We start from the raw sequence: 12,474 nt of genomic DNA on the forward strand, positions 1-12,474 counted from the left end.
GGAACACCGACTAAATCACTTGATCAAATCCAAAATAAGCATACAACCAGAGAAAAAATCACGAGATATCTGAAAATTTTTTACAGTTTATTTAATTTCTTTACGGGACATAAAATCAAACAAAAAATGGTTGATGGAGAAAATCGGCTGCAATAAGAGTCGTAGCAAATAACTAAGATGTACAAACAACTCAAGCAAGAGCAAGATTCACTTCAATCAGTGAATCAGCACAACTTTTATCAAATAAATGGGAAAAAAAAGGGGAAGTAAAAAATCATAACTAAAGAGTTTAAAGTGTAAGCTAGATGGTTGCATGAGTTGTGAGAAACATGAAAGAAGTTGAAACACACCAACCTTAACTAGATAGAACCTTTAAACGTGTTGACCAGAGAGTATGGAGACCACACCACCTTCTGAGCCTAACTGAGTTCTAAGAAGAGGATTCAGGTTTGGCAGTAGACCCTTCTTCCCACACCTTCTATAGTTCACAATGGCACATGTCGTAGCTTAGTTATGACACGTATTCTGGAAAAGGTGGAACGATGTGAAAAGGGTTAAAAAAGATTAAAAATGCAGTGAGCGTGGATCGAACACGCGACCTTCAGATCTTCAGTCTGACGCTCTCCCAACTGAGCTATCCCCGCAATTGATATTTTATAATTGATGTTATAAATTATAAAACTTTAAAATTTTAAACAATAATATTCTAAAAAGTTAGTGGTGTATGGTTTAGTTTGCACTGACTTTTTAAATATTTATTTAAAAATTAATTTTGTATTTAAATAAAAAATATATGTAATGTTTTTTTTAATAAACAATTTATCTTTTAAAATTTCTTTTCTTTTTTTAAAAAATAATATATTACTTGCAAAATTTTGTATTTTGCCTTTTTGGACATTTTGTATTTTACTTAAAAAAAAAAAACATCACTTTAAAATACTTTACTAAACCAAACCTTACCCATTTTCACTAAAAATAATAAAATATAGTGATTGATTACTTTTCTTCCTTACATCATAGCTATCGCATTTAAGCTAAAATGCACACAGCTAACTAAGGAAAAAATTATTTTCCAATTCGTTTATTAAAGAAGTTTTTCACTGTTAAAATAACATTTTATGAGATAAATTTAATAAAGGTAAAACAAGAGTTAATAGTCAAAATCATCCTTAAAAAATATTTCGATTTCTATTTTCGTCTCCAAAAGATAAAATTAATTAAAAGCGTATTCGAAAGTTATCGATGTTGATCAAGTTCGTCCTTCCGTCATCTCAGTTGCTGAGGTGTGTAACGTTTGCTGAGTTAGAACGTTAAGTTCCAGCGTGGCATAGACCAAAACGACGTAGTGTCAATCCTCCACCCTCAAAACTATGGAACGACGTCAATTATGGTCTAGAATGAGATTTTCAAACATTTCTCCCATCACCTGCTCTCATAACAACCCTCTTCTACTTTCGCTCCAAAAACCCCTTGTCTCCTCTCTACTATGTGACTCTCTGCCGTGAGACACTTGCCTATGATCAGAACCTCCTTGTGTATTTGATGAGCTGTATGCGTATCGACATTTGTGGAAGAGTTGGCGCTACTACAGTGGAAAGTTGGAGGAGCTCGCGGAGAACTTACGCTGTTGGAGGAAGAAACAGTAACTGCCACAGGGTAAGATTTAATTTTTTTGACCGTTTTTGTTGATTTTGCAGTGTTGGTATGTGTTGGTTTATGTTGACACAGTTCTAAGAACCATTTTGTTAGACTAGGGTTTGGAGTTGACGTTGCTAGACAAGCTATGATATTAGGAAGAACATGTTTTGTATGCGGTTGCTGTTACGGATTTCGTGGTTATTATGCCGTGAGTTATTTTGGTGTTGGTCTTAGTCGAGGGTTTGTGATGATTATGAGTATGTTATTTGCTGTGTGTTTACATGCAGTTGTTAGTCTGAAGTTGTTTCATATTTTGATGTTGATTAAATTTTTTTTTATTTTTGCTTTTGTAGATGGAGGGTCCTCCTATAATATTTGTATTTCACCATCGTGAAAAATTTTAGAAGGACGAGGGTGAAAATCTGTACTATGAGTCCGATCACATAGAGGTGTTAATGGGAGTTGACAGTGACACACCTGATGTATTTTTTGTGAAGGGTTACTTTAAGGAACTGGGATATGTTGAGGCTAGGGAATGTTAGTGGAAATCTCCAGGAGTTTCCCTTGAATCTGAGCTGAGGAGGCTGGCCACAGATCATGATTTGATTGCAATGGTCAAGGATTGCAGGAGGAACTTCAATTTGATCAACCTATATTTCGAGCATGGTGTTTCAGAGTCATTTCTAGTTGATGGAAGGAAGAAGATGTGGAAAAGAAATAAGCTATTCCAAACCAAGAAACATCACTCTCAACCCACCAAGCTACCATCCCATCCAAAAGCATGATCTCAATCCTCGAAGGCCTCAGCTGATGGTACCAGATTATCCTCTCAACTCTTAAAGTTGCCTTCTCATTCATAAGTCACATCATCATTACATATCAAATAGTTCAATCTCAAAGCTCTAACAACACCTCTAAAGCACAACAACATAACACTCCATCTGTAGCTTTATTTGGAGATTGATGTGAACAAAAGTGATGCACAAATGACAGTAGCCACAATAATTACAGCTGAGATGTACATTATTAGCATCTTCATTGCTTTAACTTCACCCTCCAAGCTACCCAATCTCCATGACATATTCAATCTTCATTCATCATAGTCACCACCAACCTCTGCATCAGTTTCTGTCTCTGCTGCATACCCATCATCATCAACCCACCTAAAGAAGTTGCAGTGGCTTCCCTTCTGAATATTTAAAAAAAAATCAATTTCAACTGTCCGACAAAAATAGACATAGGAAAATGGAAAACAAAATTAATTTATCCTAACTCACCAGGTGTCTTGCACAAGTGTGGAACAACCTATCTGGATTCTCTCTTGTACCAGATTTCTTGATCGTTGTCTTCAACCCGCAAAAGCATGTCTGGTCCTTGATATTCCTCCTCCGTCGCATAGAAGAGTTGGAACCATGGCTACCAATAGACTGAGACGGCAAGTCACCGCTGCGACTTTCACTCATCATAACAGCGACTGAACAAACATACATGGTCATCTACTACGAGAATCACGCACATTTATGCTTCCGATTGGGGTTAGATTAGGGTTGTAACATTAGGACTAATTTGAGCTAAATAAACAAACATATCTGCTCAGCATTAACGTTAGCCATGCTGGAGTGTGCCACGCTGGAACTTAACATTCCAACTCAGAAAACGTTACACACCTCAGCAACTGAGATGACGGAAGGACAAACTCGATCAACGTCAGTAATTTTCGGAGACGCTTTTGATTAATTTTATCTTTCGGGGACGAAAATAGAGATCGAGGTATCTTTTAGGGATAATTTTGACTATTAACTCGGTAAAACAAATTTAGATGCCTAGCTCACCTGTTTTTCCATTTCTAATTTGTTAATGTGAACATAAGGTCAATTGAAATCATAAATGCTTATTCTTTTTAGAATAATACTACGCATTCAAATTTTTTTGTTAACCAAGTTTATCGTTTACAAAAATCAGTTATAACTAATATTATTCTAAATGTTATTATTTAACTTGATTGTACTTCGTTCATAAGAAGACTTGGATGTGTAGCATTACTAATGGTAATTTTAAATTTGTGTCCTAAAATGAAGGTAAAGTAAGGTTTGAAATTCCTGAAGATTTGATAAATAAATAAAATTTAAATTTATTAGTAAATTGGTCCCGTAGCTCAGTTGGTTAGAGCGTTGGTCTTATGAGCCGAAGGTCGCGGGTTCGAGCCCCGCCGGGACCATTATTTTTAATTAGTGGTATGGTTGGTCATAAGGAGAAAGTAAAATCAACTAAGCATATCTGTGCACGACTCTCCATCATATCAACACAAAATTTTACAATTTTCTTTTCACAGATTACTTTTAAGGAGAGTACAATTTCAGGCTTGCACCATCTATTGATTATCTTCTCTTTTCTTCAATCTTATTTATTCTTCGAAACAAACTTAAATTCATCAAAATACCACCAAATTTGTTTCAATAATGAAACACATTGATATTGGCTTTTGGTGACAAAACGTATCTGCTTTATGCTTCAGACATTATGCAATCAATAGCCTGTTTACATATGCCAGTCATTGTAGCCTCTGGTCCATAAACCTGAAACCAAAACACTACTACAATCACACACACACAACAAAGGACAGGAAGAAGCTTTGTACTTTGTTGGCAATCCATTCTATCCTATAATATACGTTTTCATAAGCTTGTTTGGAATGCTAAGAATTAGAATTCACTCAAGAGTTGAATTATTTTTCTAGCTTTGGAACAACTAAAAATGAATTATTTGAATTCTTTTGAGAATTCCAATTCTCATTTTTTCTTCATTTGTAAATCAGACCAAAATGGGTATGATTTCCAAATCAACTCTCATACTCTTCAAACTTGAATTCTATTCTATAAATATATTATAGTCATTTCAAATCATGGAATTGAGTTTCAAATAGAAATGGATTCTTTTTTTAAAAAAAATAGAACTCTTTTCTCATCTTAAATGGTTTCCAAACAAGCTTTTTAGTTCAAAACTTATAAGAAAATGAGGGACTGTCTGTGCTAGACTGTATCCTGTAATTTACGTTTTCATCAAATCATAATGCAAGATTTATGGAAAGATTGTTGCGTTCCTACCTGAATCGGTAGTCCCAGTTCCTCCCCCAGTGCACGCATCTTCGCTAAACCAGCCTGATAATTTGGACCTCCTCTTCTGACATAAATGTGCATTCTTGCAGCTTTAAGCTTTGTTTCCTGAAGAGTCATGGCAACACCAATTTATAACTCTAAAATAACAGCTTGAAGCGGAGTAAGGATACACATACCAACAACATACCTTCTCTTTTAGGGCTCGAATAATCCCACTAAACGTGGCGGCAACATCAGTGAAGTTTGCAATGCCACCTCCAATAAGAAGGGCTCTCTTACGGCCATCGGGCTCAGCAGTGGCACACTGCAACAGTAAAAAGAACCCAACACAGTCAAGAACACAACTTTTAGAGGTTAAGTCATTGTCGATCCCAACATATAAATTCACCAAACTTAAGCCACAGTCAAAAGAAATCTATTGAATTATGATATTTACATCAATTACAACTCTTGCATACTGTAACACCTCCTCCTCATTTGGAGCTCCACTATACTCAGCATAGTTTCCAAGCTCTGATGCGTAACCTAAATCTCCAACCTAGTAAATAAAGAGTATATTAGTCCCCAAAATAACTACTAAGAGTAAACCTGTTAAAATAACTGTTTTAGGTTGCCTTTGTTCAAATTTTGCAGCCAAATTGAGATAAATCCACAAAAATTGCAAATTACAGTATCGGCATATATAACACTTGCACCGCCTCCAGCTACCATTGTCCAAATGCGTCCTTTTGGGTTCAATATAGTAAACTTCAAAGATGCACTTGTCTGCCAAAAAGAATTGAAACAGAGAAGTAACTTCTGAAAAAAGGCTACGATAAAAATAAGGGAAGTGTAAGGTGTAAGACATCAAGGTTCTAGATCTAAATGAAATGCTGCAACTAACATGTACACTAAACTGACAAGAGAGGTCGATAAGTAATTTAAGTATTTATGGTCAAATGTCTTGTTGATCAAACAATTGGTTGAGCTTTTTGAGTCAAAAAAAAAAAAAAAAAAAAACACCTGAACATGTTAAAAACTTCAGATTCTGAAACAAGCATGAAAGGCTAGTTTTCAGCAAATTATAAACTCTAGCAACCATATTTGGGAATAGTGATCTGCAGAGACAGTCAAGTCGTCAAGTCATCTCCTTTAACATCCAGATGAGGTTTGTGAAAGGATTCCTAGGTGCTGCGAGAGTTTCTTGTTGTGGTGCAGAGGCTTACAAAATTAGAAACCTTCATTCCCTCTTACATATGATTTGCCTATGTTGATATTATATTAACTATGCAGATAAATCGAAGTACCTTCTCATCCAAGGAATGAATGAAGCTTTCTGTGGGGCTCAGAACTCTTCCAAAAGGCAATGGAAACTCTATATTACCCCACCTGAATGAACAAGAATATATATTGGAAACAGCCAGTTGTTTTAATGAATTGCCTTATTTGCTTTGAATTCAAAATTAAAATATTTCAAACATCAATATCAAATTCAAAGGACTATACTTGTTGAAGTTCTTGAATGCAGCAGTGTCATCCAATTCCCCTCTCATATCCAGTGGATATGGCTTGTCATTCACCAGTGTAAATGGATTCATCTCTAGGAAACTGAAGTCCAAGTCTAAGAAAAGGAGAATTGGGAGGGAAAAACGTTAGAGCTAGACCTGAAAATTATATTTAAATAAACAACCATGATATGCATTATTGATGAGTAAAGTAACATGCAAATTGACTAGTTTTTCTAGCTTGTAAATTGCATACCTTGAAAGACAGCAAACACACCGATTATGAATTTGCCAATTGTGCCCCGAATCTGAGAATTAGAAGCAGAATAAGCATTTGCAAACATGCGTTGCATAATACAAATATAATTTTTATTTCTATGAATAGTTAACATGCTACAAAATTCCCATAAGTGCTAATTGAAACACTGACCTCCAAAGGAAGTGTAGCAATCAGCGGCGCACAGGCCTCCGGAGTCATAGGTTTCTCTGTTGGAAGGAATATAGTCTTAACCTATATACATACAATAAGTATCAGAAATATATGAGGATAATGAAAGAGCAATTCAGAATTCAAGTGTAGAAGAGGGTACTGAGCAGTACCTTATCCCAGTTCTCCTCAATTTCGATGCCGCCAGAATCAGAGAAGCTGATGGCAGAGCCGAGGCGTTCGGAAACAATGGAGAGATAGAATTCTTGATCGTGTGGAACAAAGGGTTCAACAATGAAAGTGGTGATAGGTGCCTTGCAACCAGCGATGTCAACCTCAACGCCGAGGCGTGCTTTGACAAAATCGGCGACTTGAGCAATGTCCAAATTGAGAGCGACGAGGCCACTCTTACCGCGCTTGCCGAAGAGCATGTCAGGCTTGACCACCAATTTTGTAGAGGAAAGCCATGGGTGTTGGTTAGTCAACTCAGTGAAGTCCGTGGACTCAGTCACCTATATGGATGCGATGAGAGTGAGTGATTGAGTGAGAAAGAGATGAAAGGAAAGGAAAGAAAAGGAAATTGAGGTTACCTGAGCAGATTGAATTTCGAGGTTAATGGAAGCGAGTCGGCTTAGGTGATCCTTGAGGAGCCTCTTGGATTGGTACTCTCTGATCTTCTTCCTAGCCATGTAGCAGTGACGATGATGATTATGATGATGAAGAAGTTGATACAATCAATTTATTCTGAAATCTGAATAGATGGTCGTTGGAAGCAATATGGAGGGGGTTGGTGAACGTTGAACGCCGATGACTGCTGTCTTGTCTTGGTAGGAATCTGCTGTGACCAATTTTAGTTTGTAATTTCTATTTCTATTTCTGTAGTTCCCAGTAAAATAAAGGGCGGGTAAGACTAGTGCACCTTAGAAGAGCGAAAAATTTATGCACGTTTAACTAATTTAATAATTTCATGATAAAACAAAAACTAATATTTGTTTATTTATTTTTTGGTCAGCGTGATTTTACTAATATTATTTGTTTTTGTTGTTGGGTCTTTGTTGTTGGGTCTTTGTTGTAAGGCCCAAGATAAAAGGGCTAACGAAAAATAGAAGGACCCGGGTCTGGTTGTCACTGACAGAAAAAAATAAATAATAAAAAATAAAAAATAAAAAAGGGCGAGGAGAAGGATGGAAGGGGTGTGAGATGGTGGTGTGATGGTCGCACTCGCATCACGCTCAGAAAAGGGAAGAGTTAGAAAAGAAGGGCAGTGCTCGAGAATTGAATATTACTATTATTGAATTCCAAACACGCCTCTGCCTCTGTCTCTGCCTCTCCGATCCGAATCGTGAACTCGGTGAGTATGTGTATCCCTTCTTTCTTTTCTCTTGCGATCTCGATTGGTTTCCCGATCTCTCTCTCTCGAACACACACACTTTACAATAAATACAGGGAAACAAACTCTGACTACTGATCAATCACTCTTCTCAAATCCAATTTACCAGCACCAATTATCGATTTAATTTTGTCCTACAGCTTCTGCTGCTTTTGGCTATTATTTGAAGTTAGTTTTGAGCTCTCAATTGGAATGCATTCGGTTGCTTCTCTTTATCTGCTATTACACATGTCGAATTGCATTCTTTCTGTGGCAGGGTTGGTGATGGAACAAAGCTTTTGATCGAGTTTAAAGCCAAAGGGATTGTATTGTATTGGATTGGATTGGGTTGGGTTGGATTAGATTAGATTATATTAGATTGGTTTTGATTGAATTGGATTGGATTGTGCTGTTTATCTATGGGGACTGAAAATCCCGGTCGTCCGGGCTTCCCTGCAAGACCTGCTTCTTTGCCTTTTGCCGCCGCGCCGCAGACTGCCACACCGTTTTCATCAACCGGGCCTGTGGCTGGATCAGAGCCTCCTTCTTTCAGACCTACTGCTATGCCTCCTCCTCCTCAGGCATCCTCGCTGTTTTCATCTTCAGGACCTCCAGTTAGACCAGGCGTGCCTGGTTTTAGACCTGCACCGCCAGGCACGTTCAATGACCCATCAGTGCCTCCTCCTCAGCCTCCATCGGCCAATGCCCCGCCTGCTGCTGGGACTTTCCAGCGCTTTCCACCCCCACCGTTCTCCTCATCAGGTGCAGTGCCTCCGCAGCAGCGTGCTCCATTTGTGGGGCCACCGCCCATCCAGCAATCTGGAAGTCAACCACCATCTTTTCCATCACCTCCACAGCCTCAGACCCCTTTTGTTCAAATGGGGTCACCCCCACAGAGTATCAGTCCTGCACCTATGGGCTCAAATGTGCCTCCCCCTACACCTACATATCAGCCGCCTTTTCCTGGATATGCCCGCATGCAGCAACCTCCTCCTGCACATTCCTCTTTCCCCCCGAATCAAGGAAATTATGGACCTCCCCCACCACCAGTGTCTTCTCCCTTTTTGCCTCAGCCAGGAGGTTATGCTCCATCGCCTGCAGTGGCTGCTCCTCTAGGCATGCAGCCGCCAGGATCTGGTCCCCCTATTGGTGGCATTCAGGGCTTGGCAGAAGACTTCAATTCCCTTACAGTGCAAACTCGTCCTGGAACAATGGATCCATTGTTTGATTCCAATGAACTTCCCAGGCCGTTGGATGGCGATGTGGAGCCGAAGAATTTGGATGCCATGTATCCTATGAACTGCCATCCCAGATATCTAAGACTCACAACAAGTGCAGTTCCTAGCTCCCAATCCTTAGCTTCAAGGTGGCATCTGCCTCTTGGAGCAGTTGTATGTCCACTCGCAGAACCTCCGGAAGGGGTTAGTGCCTTTTTACTTGTTTGATGAGCTGCAACACACTGGTAATGTTGTTATTTTCCTTAGTTCATCACTGTTCATTGTTTTCAGGAGGAGTTGTCTGTAGTTAGTTTTGCTCCTGCTAGTGTTGTACGCTGTAGAAGATGTCGCACATATGTTAATCCATATATGACATTTACAGAAGCTGGAAGAAAATTCCGCTGCAATGTCTGCACGTTGCTTAATGATGGTACTTTTTACTTCCATTGTCTCTTCATTTCCTTTGAAAATTAGAAGGTTTATATAAGAAAGAATGGACGGAGTAAGTTTCTGCTAAGCAGATATGAGATGTTATTTGAAAGTGATCAAAATTTCAGACAAACACATTTTGGTGATGAGAAATGATCTTTTTAGTCACTCTGAAAATCCGTTAATGTTTGAATTCTATTTGATGTTTGGCATATACTTATCATGTTTTTCCTTTATAAGTTGCACGTAGTGTGGTGTCAGTGCTATGGTTGCAAACTTTGGTTTCAAAGTTCTTGGACACAATATGTTCTGTTGAATAAGTTATTACTATTATTATCATGATACCTTGAGCACAGCTGAGATATAATGTGAAACTAGACTGGTGTCTGCATGCCTGATGAAGAATTTCTGTGATGGTAGTTACTTGTTTACAACAAATACATCTTGTATATTGCAACTGGCTGAATACTATCTGTCTTATGATGTTAATACATTGAGTCTCATGTACAGTTCCTAGTGAATATTACGCACAATTAGATGCCACTGGCAAAAGAGTTGATTTGGATCAACGACCTGAGCTTACAAAGGGTACTGTAGAATTTGTTGCTCCTGCTGAGTATATGGTGCGGCCTCCTATGCCCCCAGTTTATTTCTTCCTCATCGATGTTTCGATATCTGCTGTTAGAAGTGGCATGATTCAGGTGAGCAGTTTATTTCTGGTGCAATCTATAGCTTGCACTGCATAACTTCTGTTCCTGAATTGTTCTGTGGCTTTCAGTTATGTATTTATTTGATATTTATGACTTACTTTATTTGTATTTTGGTGATCGTTGGGTGTGTCCTGCAACTATAGATCAGTTTTCTCTAGATTAATTTCGTGTAGAAATACTTCTAGAGGAATGGGATTTATTTTGGGAAGTGGGAATGCTATCCAAACGTAAGTCTGACAGATCAAGTTTTGTGTGGATGTTAGATTGGCTATATGCAATGGTAGAATGTTAGAAGTAAAATTTTCCAAGCAGTAAATTTTTTATAATCAAATTTGTAAAGGGAAACTTTGGGTTAAAGAAGTCACAAAGTTAAACAAGTTATTTTTCTTATCTAAACAGCCATTGTTCCATAATCACTTGAAACATTAAAAAGGAAAAAGGAAAAAAAAAAGATTTCAGCTTCATGCTGCATTTTGGATGTGTTTACCAAATGTACTTGAGATCTCGTTGTTCAATTTTATTGTTCTTAATGCAGATTGTTGCTGAAACAATCAAGTCATGCTTAGATGAGCTGCCTGGCTTTCCACGAACACAGATAGGGTTTGCAACTTTTGACAGCACTATACATTTTTATAATATGAAGGTTTGCAATATCATTAATGTTTTGAATAATGACATATCTTCACGTTCACCATAGCTGCCAAAATTTATATTAGTAATTCTATATTATGTGTTTGCAGTCATCCCTGACTCAGCCACAGATGTTAGTAGTCTCAGATCTGGACGATGTATTTGTTCCACTGCCAGATGATCTTCTAGTTAACTTGTCTGAATCAAGAAGTGTGGTTGAAACCTTCCTAGATAGTTTACCATCCATGTTCCAGGACAATGCTAATGTGGAATCAGCTTTTGGTCCTGCTCTCAAGGCTGTATTTATGGTTATGGTATGTTATTTCCTTCTCAACATTCATCGGTGAATCTTGAATATTTGTTTTCCTTATAAGTAGCAACCATACTCTATATTCTATTTAGTATTTATCCTGTTGATGTGGAAAATATTACACTTAATTTGCGAGATTAATTCTCATGGTCGATTCCCTAGAATTGGAATATAGTTTCTTGCTTGGTTTCAACTTTCAAGTTCCAATTTGGGCAACTAACCTACTAGAAACTCACTTAACAAAACAGATGCAACATATAAATTTGAGAAGCAAGTTACATGCAGAATTTTTTTTTTTTTTGTTTTTTGTTTTTTTTGTTTGGGGGAGGGTGGGGGATGGTGAGGTTACTTTGCTTACGTAACCTTAGGATGGCAAAGGTGGAAATGGCATATAATGCGCTGGTTCAACTAAGTAATTTGTTTGGGAGTAATTCAGAAGAGAGAATGGAAAGGCAAGGGAGGGAGGTGTTCCTCTAAAGTATGCGGTTAGATATTGACTGATACGCAATTCCTTTCTCTTCTCTTATTAAACTTTTTGAACAAGCCCTATTATTAGCATGTTCTATTTCATTCTCCTCCTGATCCTTTCATTCTTAATTTGTCGTTCCCTTCCATTCTCTACAAAACTCTATGGCCCAAGGGAATGCCATCAGCTTGGAATGTTGACTTTCAGTACACTTGTTCCCATATATTCAATAATTATATTTTATATGCTTTATTTTTTGATGGTCTTTTTATTCCTCTTCTGCAGAGTCAACTTGGAGGGAAATTGCTTATTTTTCAAAACACACTTCCATCTCTTGGTGTTGGCCGTTTGAAATTACGTGGAGATGATTCTCGTGTTTATGGGACAGACAAAGAACATGTGTTGAGATTGCCTGAAGATCCATTTTATAAGCAAATGGCTGCTGAGTTTTCTAAATTCCAAATATCAACAAACGTGTATGCATTCAGTGATAAGTACACTGACATAGCCTCCTTGGGTAAATTTTTACTATCTCTTCTAAGTTCATTAACATACTATAGTCTTGAAGAAATCTAAACCTGATGCTTTGGATTAGAAGACTTTAAAGCTTAAACTGATATGTATGATGGTTCTTTGTTAGCCTAGCATTCTTTTATGATGTTTTGCCCACCCACTGAC

General features: G+C 37.8%; 4 protein-coding genes and 2 non-coding genes across 9 annotated transcripts in view; 2 read left to right on the forward strand and 4 right to left on the reverse strand.

Annotated features, from left to right (window-relative positions):
• Nucleotides 1-523, reverse strand: part of LOC107645976 (S-adenosylmethionine synthase 1) — a 2,355-nt gene extending 1,832 nt beyond the window's left edge. Inside the window, exon 1 of the mRNA XM_016350143.2 lies at nucleotides 355-523. The gene's annotated coding sequence lies outside the window, so the exon portion shown is untranslated. The remainder of the gene's footprint in view (nucleotides 1-354) is intronic.
• On the reverse strand, nucleotides 572-644 carry TRNAF-GAA. Its single transcript has one exon. It is a non-coding gene; the product is annotated as a tRNA-Phe (tRNA).
• On the reverse strand, nucleotides 2,472-3,316 carry LOC110263162. Its single transcript, XM_021103978.1, has 2 exons — nucleotides 2,916-3,316; nucleotides 2,472-2,827 (listed from the first exon to the last, which is right to left on the reverse strand). The coding sequence occupies exons 1-2, from the start codon at nucleotides 3,132-3,134 to the stop codon at nucleotides 2,729-2,731; spliced, it is 318 nt and encodes a 105-aa protein (XP_020959637.1). The 5' UTR covers nucleotides 3,135-3,316; the 3' UTR covers nucleotides 2,472-2,728.
• Nucleotides 3,783-3,856, forward strand: TRNAI-UAU. The gene has a single exon. It is a non-coding gene; the product is annotated as a tRNA-Ile (tRNA).
• On the reverse strand, nucleotides 3,886-7,558 carry LOC107645974 (ATP-citrate synthase alpha chain protein 2). The gene is made up of 11 exons (XM_016350141.2): nucleotides 7,256-7,558; nucleotides 6,839-7,177; nucleotides 6,669-6,749; nucleotides 6,495-6,546; nucleotides 6,240-6,354; nucleotides 6,041-6,122; nucleotides 5,424-5,519; nucleotides 5,191-5,292; nucleotides 4,942-5,058; nucleotides 4,743-4,859; nucleotides 3,886-4,214 (listed from the first exon to the last, which is right to left on the reverse strand). Exons 1-11 carry the CDS (start codon nucleotides 7,352-7,354, stop codon nucleotides 4,143-4,145), a joined length of 1,272 nt encoding a protein of 423 aa, XP_016205627.1. The 5' UTR covers nucleotides 7,355-7,558; the 3' UTR covers nucleotides 3,886-4,142.
• LOC107645973 (protein transport protein Sec24-like At3g07100) overlaps nucleotides 7,831-12,474 on the forward strand; it is an 8,438-nt gene continuing 3,794 nt past the window's right edge. For all 4 annotated transcript variants that reach the window (XM_016350140.2, XM_021103976.1, XM_021103977.1 and 1 more), the window contains exons 1-7: nucleotides 7,831-8,016; nucleotides 8,312-9,455; nucleotides 9,543-9,681; nucleotides 10,191-10,381; nucleotides 10,926-11,033; nucleotides 11,131-11,334; nucleotides 12,082-12,313. In XM_016350140.2, the coding sequence (XP_016205626.1) occupies nucleotides 8,454-9,455; nucleotides 9,543-9,681; nucleotides 10,191-10,381; nucleotides 10,926-11,033; nucleotides 11,131-11,334; nucleotides 12,082-12,313 (1,876 nt within the window). In that variant the 5' untranslated portion in view covers nucleotides 7,831-8,016; nucleotides 8,312-8,453. The remainder of the gene's footprint in view (nucleotides 8,017-8,311; nucleotides 9,456-9,542; nucleotides 9,682-10,190; nucleotides 10,382-10,925; nucleotides 11,034-11,130; nucleotides 11,335-12,081; nucleotides 12,314-12,474) is intronic.

Source organism: Arachis ipaensis, chromosome B06, assembly GCF_000816755.2.
Source record: "Arachis ipaensis cultivar K30076 chromosome B06, Araip1.1, whole genome shotgun sequence".
NCBI lineage: Eukaryota > Viridiplantae > Streptophyta > Magnoliopsida > Fabales > Fabaceae > Arachis > Arachis ipaensis.

Bases quoted from the DNA above. Each gene is read 5' to 3' on its own strand.
- LOC110263162 (XM_021103978.1), bottom strand. From the start codon at position 3,134: ATGACCATGTATGTTTGTTCAGTCGCTGTTATGATGAGTGAAAGTCGC. The intron at 2,828-2,915 runs GTGAGTTAGGAT...TTAAATATTCAG, and splicing joins ACACTTGTGCAAGACACCTG to AAGGGAAGCCACTGCAACTT.
- LOC107645974 (XM_016350141.2), bottom strand. From the start codon at position 7,354: ATGGCTAGGAAGAAGATCAGAGAGTACCAATCCAAGAGGCTCCTCAAG. The intron at 7,178-7,255 runs GTAACCTCAATT...GCATCCATATAG, and splicing joins TCGAAATTCAATCTGCTCAG to GTGACTGAGTCCACGGACTT. The intron at 5,293-5,423 runs GTAATTTGCAAT...TTTATTTACTAG, and splicing joins GTGTTATATATGCCGATACT to GTTGGAGATTTAGGTTACGC.